We start from the raw sequence: 15,319 nt of genomic DNA, 5'->3' as shown, positions 1-15,319 counted from the left end.
TGTTTCTGAGTATTATAGTGGAAGCCAGATGTGAATTAGCTGCCTGGTGGTATAAGAAGGAGGTACCATCCAAAGAGCATATAGGTATTCGTTTGGCAAGGGTATTCTTGATAGGAAACTTATGGCTACATTGCATGATGGGTTACCAAGATTTGAAAACACCTGGGCACCCTATTTGGCATGGAAGGAAATAGGGAAGACGAGAGAGAGATATACATAGTATATAATTTATAGATGTTATAGAAAAGGAAAATTGGTTCTTACCTTCTAATTTTCGTTCCAGTCCAGACTCCTGGATTTTGCATCCCTTCCAGCACAGGGAGACAGAATTATTATTTTTTTATTTTTTTTTCAGCCACCGGCACTTAATACTGAAAGACTGCAGGTGCTACACCAGGTTACTATGTACCCAAGCTGATACAGTAAAACACCCCTAACAAATTTTAGAATCAATCATTCTCGAACGAGCAGAAGAAAAAAATAACCACAAATGATCTAGAAAACGTTAGGGAGAAAAAAAAACCTGTACCATTCTTCAGACAATAAAGTCAACAGACAAAAAAGACAGGTCAAGCGGACTCCAAAAGCACACACATCCTTGGGTGGGACTCTGGACTGATCCGTGGTACACAGGAACGAAGATTAGCAGGTAAGAACCAATTTTCCTTTCCCTGTACGTACTCCAATCAGTCCAGACTCCTCCCTAAATAGGATGGGACTACGCGAGTCCTGCTCGAAGGACGCTCTCTCCGAAACTAGCAACTTCCGGCACAAGAACGTCCAATCGATAGTGTCTGGCAAAGGTATGAAAAGATTTCCAAGTTGCTGCCCTGCCAATCTCCTGCGGGGACACTAGCTGACATTCTGCCCAAGAGGCCACCTGGGACCGGGTTAAATGAGCCCTTAACCCCTCCAGGACAGGACAACTGCAACAAAAGTAAGCGGAACCAATGACCTCCTTCAACCAATGTGCAATCGTGGCTTTCAAAGCCTTCTGACCCTTTTTTGCACCATTCCACGGTACAAAAAGATGATCCAACAATCTTAAACTGTTAGTACCTCCAGGTGGCGTAACAAAGTGCATCTGACATCTAAAAACTGTAGGTCGTTGGCACGAGGTGTCCTGAGCTCCTGATTTAGAAATGCCAGAAGTTCCACTGATTTGCTTAAGTGGAATGACGAAACCACCTTAGGTAGAAACAACGGAACAGTCCTCAACAAGACACCCGAATCTGAGATGCATAAGAAAGGCTCCCTTCAGGACAAGGCCTGAAGTTCAGAGACCCTTCTGGCCGAACAAATAGCTACCTAGAAAACAACCTTCGAAGTGAGATCTTTTATGGTAGCCTTTTTAAGAGGCTCAAACGGTGCCACACACAAGCCTTTGAGAACCAAATTAAGACTCCAAGAGGGACATATTGACCAAGTAGGAGGTCACAAATGCTTCGCTCCTCTGAGGAAACACACCACATCTGGATGTGACACTAGAGGCTTTCCATGAACTTGGCCTCGAAAATAGCCCAAAGCCAAAATCTGCACTTAGGGAGTTGAAAGACAAGCCTTTTGACAACCCTTTCTGCAGAAAAGACAGGGTCTGCGCCACTGACACTCGCCGCGGATTGATCTTTTGATCAGTGCACCAGGACTCGAAAATCCTCCACACCCTGATGTATGCCAGAGAGGTGGAAGTCTTTTGAGCCTGCAACAAAGTAGTAATGACAGGATATCCCTTCTTCCCTAATCGCGGCCTCTCAAAAGCCAAGCCGCTAGACAAAAGGGTTCTGCCTAATCTAAAAATATGGGTCTTTGAAGTAGCAGGTTCGGAAGACGCCAGCCTCAGTGGGCCGTCCAGCGCTAGATTTACCAGATCCAAAAATCAAGGTCTCAGAGGCCACTCTGGAGCCACCAAATTTACTCTTCCTGGATGGACCTCTATTTTCCTCACTCTTCAGAGGCCATGGCGGAATCACATCTATCAGAACGTTGCTTTGCCACGGAAGAACCAGGGCATCAACCCCTTCCACTCCTCACTTCCTCCTGAGACTGAAGAACAGAGGAGCCTTGGCACTGCACTGAGTCGCCATTAGATCCATATAAGGAGCGCCCCATCTGCAGGTAATGATACACATCGCTTCTTCCTACAGCTCCCATTCTCCAGGATCCACCTGCTGCCGACTGAGAAAGTTGGCCTGCACATTGTCGAACCCCACAATATGGGAGGCTGCTATCAAATACAGATGCTGCTCCACCCAACACATGAGCATCTCCACTTCCTGAGCCACTGCTCAACTCTTGGTCCCCACCTTGGCAGTTGATGTAGGCCACAGTCGTCACATTGTCGGACAGAATCCTGATTGGGCAGTTGCGCAACAGAGGTAAACACGCCTGGAGGGCTAACCTCACCATTCTCGTCTCAAGGTGATTGATGGACCACGATGCTTCCTCTGACAACCATCAACCTTGGGACTGGCAGACCGCTCCTCAACCCGAAAGGCTGATATCGGTAGTCACCACCATCCACTAAGGAACCTTCAAGTCCACCCCATGGCTCAAATGGCAGCGAGAAAGCCATGACAGACTGAACCTTGCTGAATGAGTAAGCAGTAGAGGAAGATGAAACTGCTCAGATACTGGATCCCAGCAGGAAAGCAATGCCAGTTGAAGTGGTCGCATATAAAAAAAAAGCCCAGGGGACAAGTTCCAAGGTAGATGCCATGAAAGCAAGAACCTGTAAGTAATCCCATACCCTAGGCACATGGGACTGTAACTTGAGCAAATGCTCCTCCGTGAGAAAGACCTTCCCCACTCTTGTATCAAAACGTGCCCCCAGAAAATCCAATTCTTGAGAGGAGAGAAGACGGCTCTTGGACAAGTTCTCTATCCAACTCAATGACTGCAAGCGATACATCACTATCTCCATCGCTTGCCTGCACAAGTCTTGCGACTTTGCTCGAATCAACCAGTCATTCAGAAATATGGGTGTACAAGCACGCCCTCTTTCCTGAGGGCCACTGCATTCACCATCATCACCTTGGTGATGATGGTGGTGTTGCCAAGCCAAAAAGAAGGGCGCAAAATTAGAAATGCTCTCCTAGGACCATGAACTGGGAGATATCTCCACCACACAACAAGTTAGAGATCTGGGAGTCATCATAGACAACAGACTCAGTCTCAACAAATTCGTCAACAACACAACAAAAGAATGTTTCTTTAAACTTCAAACATTAAAGAAACTCAAACCTCTCCTCCTATACAGAGACTTCCGCATGGTTTTACAAGCCATCATACTCCCAAAGCTGGATTATTGTAACTCTCTCCTCCTAGGCCTTCCAGCATGTACCATCAAACCACTTCAGATGGTCCTGAACGCCTCTGCAAGAATTCTATCAAATGCCAAAAAGAGAGATCATATCACCCCAATTCTCCACCATCTCCACTGGCTTCCAATTAAATACAGGATCCAGTTCAAGTCTTTAATGATGATACATAAGGCCTTACACAACATCGCACCTCTCAACCTAACATTCCAAATTCAATTACACACATCTGTGAAACCAACCAGAAGCGCCTATCAGAACAGACTAATCACACAACCTATGAAATCCGTTCTGAGGAAACGTGCATTATCCACAGCAGGCCCTTCACTTTGGAACTCGCTCCCTCCAGACCTTCGTTTAGAACCATGCCACTCTACATTTAAAGGGAAACTTAAGACTTGGCTTTTCAAACAAGCTTTCCCCTAGAGCCAAGAACACGAAGAAAAGTCTTTTCAAGCCCACAACGAGTTATTCAGATCTATTTTTTCTTCCTTTGTTAATCAGAAATTTACACATGCTGACTTCAATGTAAAACTTATTACTTTGTTTTTGTTCAATGTAAAACTTCTTTTATTCTGTTCTATGTAAACCGCTATTTGTAGCGATAGTTACTGTTCTTTGTGAACCGGGGTGATATGTATATTATACAGGAACCTCCGGTATATAAATTAATTTTAAATAAATAAATAAATATCTCTGATGGTGCGGATGGATCCCAATATGCAGATACTCCTCCGTCAGATCCAAGGATGCCAAAAACTCTCCTCTCCAAACAGCCATGATTTATTTAGGCATTTTTATATACCGAACATATCTTATACACTTCACGTCAGTTTACATAAAAGTTGGACAAGCTGTTAATACTTTATCCCAAAAATAAAATTGAAATGAGATTAAAATTGAAACAATTAAATTAAACCCCATAAGGGCCTTTGGATTTATAACTCCTAATAACATACTTACTATAAATTACAAAATAATAAAATACAATTTAAAGTTTAGTAAAACCATATGTAATGGAACTATTATATAAAACTAAAAATTAAAATACTAAATATTTCTATCTAGAGCTATGAATTCCTAGGGAGAGTCGTTGAAGATATTACTCTGTCTTAATAAAAGCCTGCTCAAACAGCCAAGTTTTTATCTGTTTCTTAAATGCCTGTATGCTAACCTCTAATCGTATATTGGATGGGAGAGAATTCCAGAGTTTTGGCCCGGCCGCCGCTATGGTGACCAAGTGCTGTTCTGCCCAGCTGATTAATTGTAGAGCTTCGGCTGCCACTGGCTGACTTCTGATTCCTCCTTGACGATCTATGTATGCTACTGTGGTTGCATTGTCCGATAGAACTCTGACTGACCTCCCTTGGAGGAGAGGACGGAAAGCCTGTAACGCTAATCACAGCACTCTTGTCTCCAGACGATTGATCCACCAATGTGATTTGTCGGAAGACCAAAAACCCTGTACAGACTTCCCCCAGCATACTGCTCCCCAACTGGAGAGACTGGCATCCATGGTGAGCACTGTCTAGTCTGGTATCTCTAGGGGGACTCCCCGAGACAGATTGTCTACTATCAACCACCAATCGAGGCTGGCCCACGCTGCATCTGTAAGCGGAAGAGGTACATGAAAAAGCTCAGAGACTGGATTCTATCGGGAAAGCAAAGCGTACTGTAAAGGCCTCATATGAGGAAAGGCCCAGGGTACTAGCTCTAAAGTAAACATCATTGAACCAAGAACCTGTAAATAATCTCTGATTCTGGGTGGGTGCTTGAGCATTAAACCTCTTACTTGGACTTGTAACTTGGAGATGCGATCCTTGGTAAGAAATACTCTACCAAGCTGAGTGTCGAATAGAGCACCCAAATATTCCAAGGATTGAGTGGGCTCCAGTCGGCTCTTGGCGAGATTGACCACCCAACCCAGCGACTGCAGATGAAGCACTCTCTGAATAGCTTCCCGGGCAAGCGCTTCCGATTTCGCACGAATCAGCCAGTCGTCCAAGTAAGGCTGCACCAGAAGCCTTACTTGGACGACTGTGCCAGTGCCACTACCCCATCACCTTGCTAAATGTCCTGGGAGCTGTGGCAAAACCGAAGGGCAGAGCCCGAAACTGAAAGTGCTGACCCAGTACCGAGAACCGAAGAAATCTCTGGTGGTCCGAACGAATGCCTATATGAAGATACGCTTCCGTGAGATCCAAGGATGCTAGAAACTCCCCCTTGTGCACGGAGGCAATGACTGACCGGAGCGTCTCCATACAAAACCGCGGGACCCGGAGACATCCGTTTACTCTTTTCAGATCCAGAATGGGCCGAAAGGATCCCTCTTTTTTTTGGCACTAAGAAGTAAATGGAATAAAGACCTTTCCTTCTTGCCTCCAAAGGCACTGAGACGATGGCCCCTAATTGCAGAAGTTGCTGCAAAGTGTCCTGCACCACTCTTCGCTTGGTTTCATAACCGCAGGGAGAGATGAGAAACCGGTCCAGAGGACGCCGTGCAAAATCTAAAGCGTAGCCTTGTCTTATCATGGTGAGGACCCACTGGTCCGACGTTATTTTAGACCATTCCTCGAAAAACAGGGACAATCTGCCCTGTATTGTCAGCACCGAAGAATGGACCGGCACCCCTTCATTGTGATGACTTAGCTCCGGAAGCAGACTGGGAGTTACCAGGCCTGCCAAACCAGCAGCCCCGAAAGGATTGGGACCAGTTCTGTTGCCTGTTAGAAGCTTGCCGAAAAGGCGCTGCCGGCGCTCTAGATGGGTGAAATCTTCGATTCCCTCTGAATCTGGCCCGGGACGAAAGGGAGCCTCTGGATTTCGGTCTATTCTTCGATAACCGACGAATCTTATTCTCACCCAGAGAATGAATCATATCTGCCAAGTCCTTACCGAAAAGTAGTTTGCCCTTGAAGGGCAGGGACCCCAGCTGTGACTTGGAAGAGACATCCGCCGACCAGTTTCTCAACCAGAGGAGTCTATGAGCTGAGACAGCCAAAACCATGGATCTGGCTGATGTGCGCAATAGATCATGTAGTGCATCCAAGCTGTAAGCCACCGAAGCTTCCAGACTACCTGCTTGAGCCACTTCCTCCTCCGATAAACCGGCATTAACTTGCAACTGTTGAACCCAGTGGAGACCCGCTCGTAAGGCGACATTGCTGCATATAGCTGCTTGCAGTCCCAGTGCTGAAACCCTCAAAAATCCTTTTAAACTGCAACTCCAACTTGTCTTGAAGGCCCTTGAGTGCTGTAGCCCCAGTAACAGGGATCTTGGTCTTTTTGGTAACTGTGGATACTGTCGCATCTACCTTGGGCACTCGCAGCAGCTCTAAAGCATCCTTTGGCAGAGGATATAGCTTATCCATGCCCTTCAATCCAAGGTCTGGGGTATCCCATTCTCGGAAAAGCAAATCTGTAGCTGAGAAATGAAAGGGAGAAGAAGCAGGGCCTCTCAGACCCAGCAACACCGGATCCATAGCACCTAATTTGGATTCCTCAGGAGGACCTTCAATGCCCAGCTCAGCTAGAATAGAAGGAATAAGGGGACTCAACTCTCCTTCCTAAAGAGGCAAACCACCTTAGGGTCATCCCATTCCGCAGCATGCGCCCCGCACATTGTACCTTGGTGCTGTAAATCAGGATCCCCATCCATCCCCTGTGGAGGCTTAGGCTGGAGGTCTGGGACATCTGGGTCAGTATCCTGACTAGAAGAATCCGTAGCCATCTGAGGAACCCCTGTCCAATAGAGATGCTTAGGCTGAGAGGGCTCAGCACCTCCCTTAGACCTAGCCCGTTTTTTTAGTAGAGGGCTTGGAACCTTGAGAAGCAATCTTTTTACCAGGTTGCTGCTTTCCTAACTTCCTCTCCTTGTAAGCTTTATGAAGCAACAACACAAACTGAGAGGAAAAGGAGGAGTCAGAGGCCCCCTTGGGGCTATCCTCCGTTGTAGGGGAATTGGGCTATAAAGGTTCCCTGTCCCTTGGGAAAACCTGCTGGGGAGAAAGAGGAAAAGGTAAAAACCCCTCCCCCAGCGCTGCACTAGTCGCATCCCTGAATGATTTTAAAATGGCCTCCTTTCCCGTGCTGAGCGGGAACGGATCGGCCTCAGCGTGACTGGCAGCAGAAGTCCCAACCGGGACCCGGGCAGGCTTGGTTTTAGCTAATTTTACAGTTTTCAAAGTCTTTGCGGCTCCTGACGATCCCCCCCCCCCCGGGATGCAGGCCGAGCAAAGGCCCTGCTGGGAGAGATGCGCGGCAAACGGACTAACGCGGCATCGAGGAATGACAGGAAAAAGTAATTAAAATTAAATGAAATTAAATAACCAGAAAAAAATACCGCACTGAGACAGGAAGTGAGAGAGAGAGCCGGCCGCTGAGGAGAAAACGAAACAAAAAAAACTTTAACTTAAAAAATAAATAAATAAATAAAAAACCTTGCCCGGCAGTGGTCCAAGGTGCTGATCCCATCGAGTGGAGTGAACAGGGCTCCCCAGTGTCACACCCAAGCTGCTAAGTAGATAAGGTAGGGCCCTCGACCCTGTGAAGCAGCTGCCTCACACCAGGGGGGGATGGTCCTCACAGAACTTCAACCTCCTGAGAGTCTACACACCACAGTGCTGCTGGAAATTCCTTGTCCAAATTTTTTTTTAAGCTGTATTAAGCAAGGAACCAAAATAAAAAAACAGAATAATCCTTAATCTAATCTAAAACAACTAAGCACACAGACCAGACTGTAGGTTTTGCACCCCCACCATCAGCTGGTGACAGAGGAATACTGCCAGACTGTAGGTGGCACCATCCTATATATAGGCGGTTTGTTTTGAAAACTGCTCTGTCTCCATCTGCTAGAGGGGGGCAAAACCCAGGAGTCTGGACTTATCCGGGTACGTACAGGGAATGCCCTTTATGGACGGGGACCTTCTCCACTTCGTCGTATGGGTCCTGCGGGCCCCCATCAGGATTGGTGTCTGAAGTGCCAACCACTGGAAGCAATTCCCCTCAGATTCTTCAGAGAAAACCCCCTCCAAAATCCCCGCCTTTGGAGGACCCTGGAGCCACTGAACCCATAAGGCCCCCAAGGCCCCTGAGAGCTTGGATCTCTTCCCCTTCGGGGGACCAGCAGCCTGTCACTTGTGAGAGGGCCAACCTGCAGCTTCTCGGGCTAGAAATACCTTGTGCGTTAAGAACATGAATTCAGGCGAAAAAGGGGAGAAAGAATCCGGATCTTCATCCGGAGGATCTAACTCCCCCTCAGATTGCCCTCCCCCCTTGGGGCTTAAATCGGCTGGGGAAAGCACAGGTGGGAGCTCCCCTCCCCCTGCTGTGACCTGCACTTTAGACACGAAGGTCCCCAAGATGGCCGCCGTTCCCACGCTCAGCGGCAACGGATCCTCAGTCTCACATCGCACAGCCTTCGGTCCGCCAGGCTGGCGCTGCTGAGACGCCACTGCACCCCCCCCCCCCCCTCCGACGTGCCCTCACTGGCAGCGTTTATGTGGTTAATCATGGCTTTTATGTGTTTTGCTACTGAATGTAGCCTTGGTTGTTTATTATCATCTAGAAATCTCAGGAGGAGAGGAGAGGAGGCGCAGCTGATTCCTTATCTCAGAACCATACCGGGGGTGAGAGGAGGAGCCCGGCACCGACGGAGCCTCTGAGAGGACATCTTGAGTTTCACGTCATCCAGGAGGGACAGCTAGGCTTTAAAACCGTCCCTCCTCGGCGTGCAATTGACACCGGGGTGCGCAGCTTTGTTGGACCTTTCAGCGTATTGGAAGTTGCTCAGGACTCTTCGTTTACTGGGTATGTTACAAAATTAATTTCTTCTCTCTCTCCTATGAATCCTTCACTGATAGGGAGGTGGTTTAAAAATGATTGTAGCTGATTAGAATTGGTTGAGTACAACGGGAGGAAAGGCCCTCTTTTTTTTTCTTCCCAATTTTTTGTTTCAATGCCTCATACCAAGAGGAAGGGCCGATTGAGAGGTGAGATTTCTAACTCACCACCAATCGATCCCAGACAGCCACAGATCCCCGGGTTCTTTTCTGGAGCTGGAACCGCTATACCGGAGTGCTCGGTCGCTGGAGAGATGGTAGAGGAGCATACACCATCCCCCTGACTCTTGAAGTTACTCTTAGCCCCGGATCTCCGAGTAAACCCACCTCACCCTGGGGAAATCGATACACTTTCACCTACAATGGTGGAAGTAGGAGCGGCTTTTACAGTTGGCTCGGGTCAAAAGCAATAGTGCCACAAGAGAACGAAAACCGAGAGAAACCAGCAATTTACAACAGCTGGGAGAACTCCGTAATGACCTCTACACCAGTGTTACAAAAAGCCACTAATGCTATAACATCTCAAAGTACAGAGTTGAGAGGGGGTAACTGCTGTGGTGGGGGAAGATGAGCAGCTGAAAGCTCTCTCAGCTTGTGCAATTACAACTAAACCTGAAAGTATTACTTTGGAAGGTATTTGGCCAATATTAAAATCAATTGAAAGTTCAATCAAAATTCTCTCACACGTTACATTAGATACAAAAAAATCAAACAGTGTCAAATAACCATTTAATCTCTAGTTTTAATGCTAAAGCAGAAGAACTAGATGAAAGAATTTTCTTTGTGGAAAAAAAGCAACTAAAATTGATGGATTCAGAAAGAATTGCCTCAAAAAGACTTGAGGCAGTTGAAAATGCATTAAGGGCTCACAATCTAAGAATCCTTAATTTTCCTGTAATAAGATCTATTTCTCCTTTGAATTTAAGACTTATATGCAACAAGTCCTAAAAAATTCCTGAAATGGCATTACTGGTTATTGTTAAAGCTTTCTATTTACAGCAGGCTAATCAGATGGAGGAGCAAAATATTTCCTCAAACCTAACAAATATATTGGAAATGTCCCTGGAAACAGGGATCGACCAAAGGAAACCATTACTTATTTCTTTCGCTTTCCTATCAGGACATAACCATGTATTGAGATTATTCTTTAGAAACAGACAAGTCAAATTTTATGGCCACCCTATTTAGGTTTTCCGGATGTTGTAAAAATGAGAGCAGATGTAATTAGGTTGGGAGCCCAATTCATAGTGAAATATCCTTATAAGGCATGTATCAGCTATATGAACAATAATTATGTCTTTCAGGAACCTGCGCAATTAAGAGAGTTTCTGGTAGCACCCCCCCAAGTAACCACAACAGAATCGGTGTAAGATAGAAAATTGGTTCTTAGCACTAATCAGCACAATTAAAATTAATGTTTATAGTGAATAATATTTTTTCTTATTGTAGACGCTCATTGTCCGCCTCATTTAGATGTCTAACAATAATTTCATGAACGTATATATATGTATTTATTACTATTTGAATGTTATTTTTCTTTTAAGACATCGAATTTGCTGTACACGAGTTTCTTAGGATAATTTTCAAAAATTGAAAATAATTTAAAAAATAAAAATCTACAAATCTCAATAAAAATTAAATAAAAAAATTCTGCTATTTACGTTAGTCATTTAGGCAGTAATTTTCTAAGTGTTACATGGGGGGTGTTACGCATGTAACGGCATATATGCAGTTTTGGAAACATTACAAATATGCGCATGTTAACAGGGAAAAAAAAAAAGGTACGTTAGAGGTATTCTGGGATAGGGTTCGAAAGTACACACAACTTATTTGTGATCAGTGTATGCACATACAATACTGAACACGTCCATATGCTTTTACACCTAATTTACCGTCAGAAGTGAAATCACACTCCGTCTTTTGTTTCCAATTGTTGGGTAGGAGATCAAATTGGCATTTCCAAGTATGTGCACGAGTATTTTCATAAGGAGGGTACACATGCTTTATAAAATTCCTGCCTCCGTGTATAACTCAAGTTTATTATGTGCATGTTTATTATGCACATAAAATGTATGCATGTACTTTAATAGAATAAAGTATGCAGCTCACTGCATTACAAAAATGCATGCATACTTTCAGAGCAGATATATGTAGTATTTTATAAACTAAATAAGCCAGGAAATTATTTAAAGCTCATCTCTTTCTTTTTTTTAGAGGGAATCGCTGGGGTGTGTTTGGCTGGTAGTATTAGGTAGGGCTGGGATACTTTAGTGTGGAAATACTGTATCTTGGGGGAGTGGGTGTAGCTAGTAGGCTATGCTTGTATTATATGCTTACATTTGTTGTTTTTATGTATGTAGAATGTGTTGACTGCTGTTACTGTAATTTTCTAGTGATCATACAGGCTATAATTTTTTTTTAAATATCTACAGTTATCTCTCTCCATAAATAACCAGTGCAGTCATTTTGGATTTTTTTTTTTTAATTTCTTCTCATTTAAAGCATCCCTTTATTATAACTGGGATCCTTTTTCCTTTTAAAAGAACAAGCAAAGAGGTAATCAGGGAATACAAAACCATGATATTTAACTTTCTTTAGTACAATGATTCATTTTAAAAAGCTCCAGGTGTTGCTGAATCAGTATTAATGAGATATATTCAGTATTATACCCACTTTCTAATCTGCTACTCCGCTCTTCTAAAGTAAGTACTCTCTGCCGATCTTCCTCCCATATTGCCAGCTGCCTATGATGCACTGCAACCATGTCATTCAGCTCCTTATCGCGGTCTTTTAGCTCCGAAATTAAAAGCTGCAGTTCCTTCCTCTGTCTCTGAATAGTGGAATTCTCAAGGTCTGTACCAAGATTCTGCAGAATTACATAAACCAGAAAAAAAAAGTTAGCTGTACGACTATACATGTAGTACATCATTGTAGAGGCCAGAAGACTTTTTTTTTTTTTTACAGGTGAATCTGTGTGATTTAATCACACTCAGGTCGATCCAGTATCGTCCGCTCGAGGATTGCCCATCTGTAACGTGCTCGTAGCGCACAATTCGGGCGCGCAAGGCAATTCGGCGATACAGTCTCCAGTTTCACGCGTCCGTATCGCTTCTGAAAACAGACGCATAACCCTTTCCGCACCCGGCATGTAAATGAACGAAAAAGCTGTATAATGAAGGAATTAGCTATTCCCCTGCGATACTGTAACGGGCGCTGATATTATCTCCTCCTTAACCCGCTGTTCTGCCGCGGCCTTAACCTGCTAGTTTACCGCCTCCCCCTAGTAGGAGTTAGTGTAGTGTAGTGTAGGGTAAAAACATTGCTTACCCGCCCTGGTCCCGTCCGGTCTCCTGCAGCCCCGTCCGGACCGGACGGGACCAGGGCAAAAAAAAACAAACGAAAAAGTAGCAAGGCTCGGGCCTGCTATGGTAAGTGTAAAAAGTGTAAAAAACAAAAAACCTGTGTGTTATATAAAAAAATAAAACAATTTTAAATACCTGTCGGAGGGCCGTGGGTCCAGGCGGCCGGTGGGCGGCGGGCAGCCATCAGTGGCATCCGGTAGTCCCTTCTCCCTTCCTCCCTCCCTCCCCTGCCTGGATGAGCGCCAAAATCGCACGGGCGGGTCGGCAGCGGGGGGGGGCGGCAGCGGGGGGGGGCGGCAGCAGGATCCGGGAGCGGCGGGTAGGCAGCAGCGGGGTCCGGGGGGGGGGCAGCGGCAGCGGGGGGGGGCAGCGAGATCCGGGGAGCCAGCAGCGGCAGCATGTTCGATCGGGCAGGCAGGTAGGTGGCAAAGTAAAGATGGCCGCCTGCACGGGAAAATCGTGCAATTGGCCGCTGAAGACGTGACGTCACGACGTTTGGCGTCACGGGGTGTGACGTCACGTCTTCAGCGGCCAATTGCACGATTTTCCCGTGCAGGCGGCCATCTTTACTTTGCCACCTACCTGCCTGCCCGATCGAACGTGCTGCCGCTGCTGGCTCCCCGGATCTCGCTGCCGCCCCCGGACCCCGCTGCCGCTGCCCCCCCCAGACCCCACTGCTGCCTACCCGCCGCTCCCGGATCCTGCTGCCGCCCCCCCGCTGCCGACCCACCCGTGCGATTTTGGCGCTCATCCAGGCAGGGGAGGGAGGGAGGAAGGGAGAAGGGACTACCGGATGCCGCTGATGGCTGCCCGCCGCCCACCGGCCGCCTGGACCCACGGCCCTCCGACAGGTATTTAAAATTGTTTTATTTTTTTATATCACACACAGGTTTTTTGTTTTTTACACTTTTTAAACTTTTTTACACTTCCTGGTGCCTGTCATTTCAAATGTCATTTGAAATGACAGGTACCAGCGCACCCAGGTTACTGTATAGGCGCTGTTACAGCGCCTATACAGTAAAATGGGTTGCGCGGGCATAACCCTTCCCTAACGCTTCACAGCCGCGGCATGCATTTGCATGCGATTAGAGGAGAGTATCGGGGAGTTAGTGAAGAGAACTGTGCGTGCGGGGAGGAAGGGTGCGCCTGACACTACCTCACTGTTTTTACCGCGGCCTTACTGGATCGAGCCGACTATGAGAAGCCATCCGTTAAGGCATGTGAGGTGTGATATGCAAAAATATTGTTATCCAACTTTCTCTTCCCATTCTTACCTTGGGCGTAGACGAGAGTGGTGAGGAGTTCATAGGTGTTTCAGGCCTGGCTCCTTATGCAGACACAAACAAGAATCGGGGGCTCATCCTCCCTTTGCTTCCAGAGGTCCGGATACAGGCTCCACATGATTCAGCGGTCACGCACCCACGACCGCCCGCCCGCCCCTGCAAGAAGCAAAGAACAGATCAGGAAACCGCCACGAGCACATTCCTCGGAGAAAGGGACTGCGTGGGTGCCCTGCAAACATTGCTGCAGCCACGGCACTGCCGCCCTGGCTGCATTCTAGGGTAAGGAGCAAAAACCCGGCACCGCATCCCCGGACAGCCCCAGCTGCATGTCCCGTTGCATTAACCTTGCAGCAGTTTGGGGGGAGAGGCAGTCTCACCGAGAGGAAGCCGTGCCTCACATCACGGAGACGCCAGAGAAAGAAACTACACAAGAGACGCTGTCCCTGCATCAACCGTCGGCAGCAACAGAAACAAGAACCCACCCCAAAGCGGGGGAAAAAAAAAAAAATTCCTATCCTTTCCCGTCACTACCAGACGCCCGTCCCGGGCCGCAAGTCTCGCGAGGATCCCAGCGGCCGCCTGCGAGAGGAGATCGCGCGGCGCCCCCTCGCGAGACTTCACCTTCCCGCTCTCGGTGACAGGCAGGGGCTTAATTTAGCTTCCCAATATAACAGCGTGCAAAGAAGGCTTTTCCGAAATAAGGCGTTTTACTGTAAAACACAGCAGAGGTTCCCCCCAAGCCATACAAGGCACCAGAGGTTTTTGGAGCACAGGACGAGGAAAATTACTCTGGTGCAAGAACGCTGAAGTAGAAATAGCTCCCTACCAAAGCTGTGACTCCTGCAAAGGAGAGGAGGTGAATGTTAGCAAATAGCACATTTAAAACAAACTGAAAATTCTTTTTCAATCAATGCAGAATCAAGCTCTGGAATGTGTTGCTGGAGGATGTGGTTAGGGCAGTTAGTGCAGCTAGGTTTAAAAAAGGTTTGAATAAGTTCTTGGAGGAGAAGTTCATAAACTGCTATTAATCAATAGGGAATAGCCACTGCTAGTTGCCCGCTTTAGTGGCATGGGATCTATTTAATGTTTGGGTACTTTCCAGGTATTTGCGACTTTGCTTGGTCACTGTTGGAAGCAGGATGTTGGGCTTGATGGACCCGTGGTCAGACCCAGTATGGAACAAAAAAAAATGGCTGGGGGTGGATGCCATCTGCTGGATAAAAGCAATGCAGAGTTGGGGAGTCTGGCAATTTTTTCCTCATCAAGATCAATGGTGCTATGTGTTCTGCAGCAGGTGTAGGATGGGAGGATAGGGAGGGGGAGTAGATTGGGGAAAGGGTGCATGCAATTTGTGCAGCAGCAGAGGCACAAGAATTGAGAAGAGAGCATGAACTGTGGAAGGAGGGTAGAAGGGTGTTAGCTGGTGAAAAGAGGATGTATGAAAGAGCCACAGCTGGTAAGGGGGAAGGTGACAGACAAATGTAGTGACTGAGTGGCAAACGTCCCACCCCCCACTC

General features: G+C 46.8%; 1 protein-coding gene across 2 annotated transcripts in view; it reads right to left on the bottom strand.

The window, feature by feature from the left end:
* The window catches only part of CCDC62 (coiled-coil domain containing 62), a 55,362-nt gene extending 41,054 nt beyond the window's left edge, over nt 1–14,308 (bottom strand). Inside the window, exons 1-3 of one of the 2 annotated variants that reach the window (XM_029619868.1) lie at nt 14,180–14,308; nt 13,794–13,958; nt 11,831–12,023 (exon numbers count right to left, since the gene is read on the bottom strand). In XM_029619868.1, coding sequence (XP_029475728.1) covers nt 11,831–12,023; nt 13,794–13,826 — 226 coding nt within the window. In that variant the 5' untranslated portion in view covers nt 13,827–13,958; nt 14,180–14,308. Of the gene's footprint in view, nt 1–11,830; nt 12,024–13,793; nt 13,959–14,146 lie in introns of both variants that reach the window. The other variant, XM_029619870.1, reaches the window with a different exon arrangement.
* Nucleotides 14,309–15,319: the final 1,011 nt, after the last annotated feature.

This window comes from Rhinatrema bivittatum, chromosome 11 (genome assembly GCF_901001135.1).
Source record: "Rhinatrema bivittatum chromosome 11, aRhiBiv1.1, whole genome shotgun sequence".
NCBI classification, from domain to species: Eukaryota; Metazoa; Chordata; class Amphibia; order Gymnophiona; family Rhinatrematidae; genus Rhinatrema; species Rhinatrema bivittatum.
This window is presented reverse-complemented; position numbering and strand designations above follow the sequence as displayed.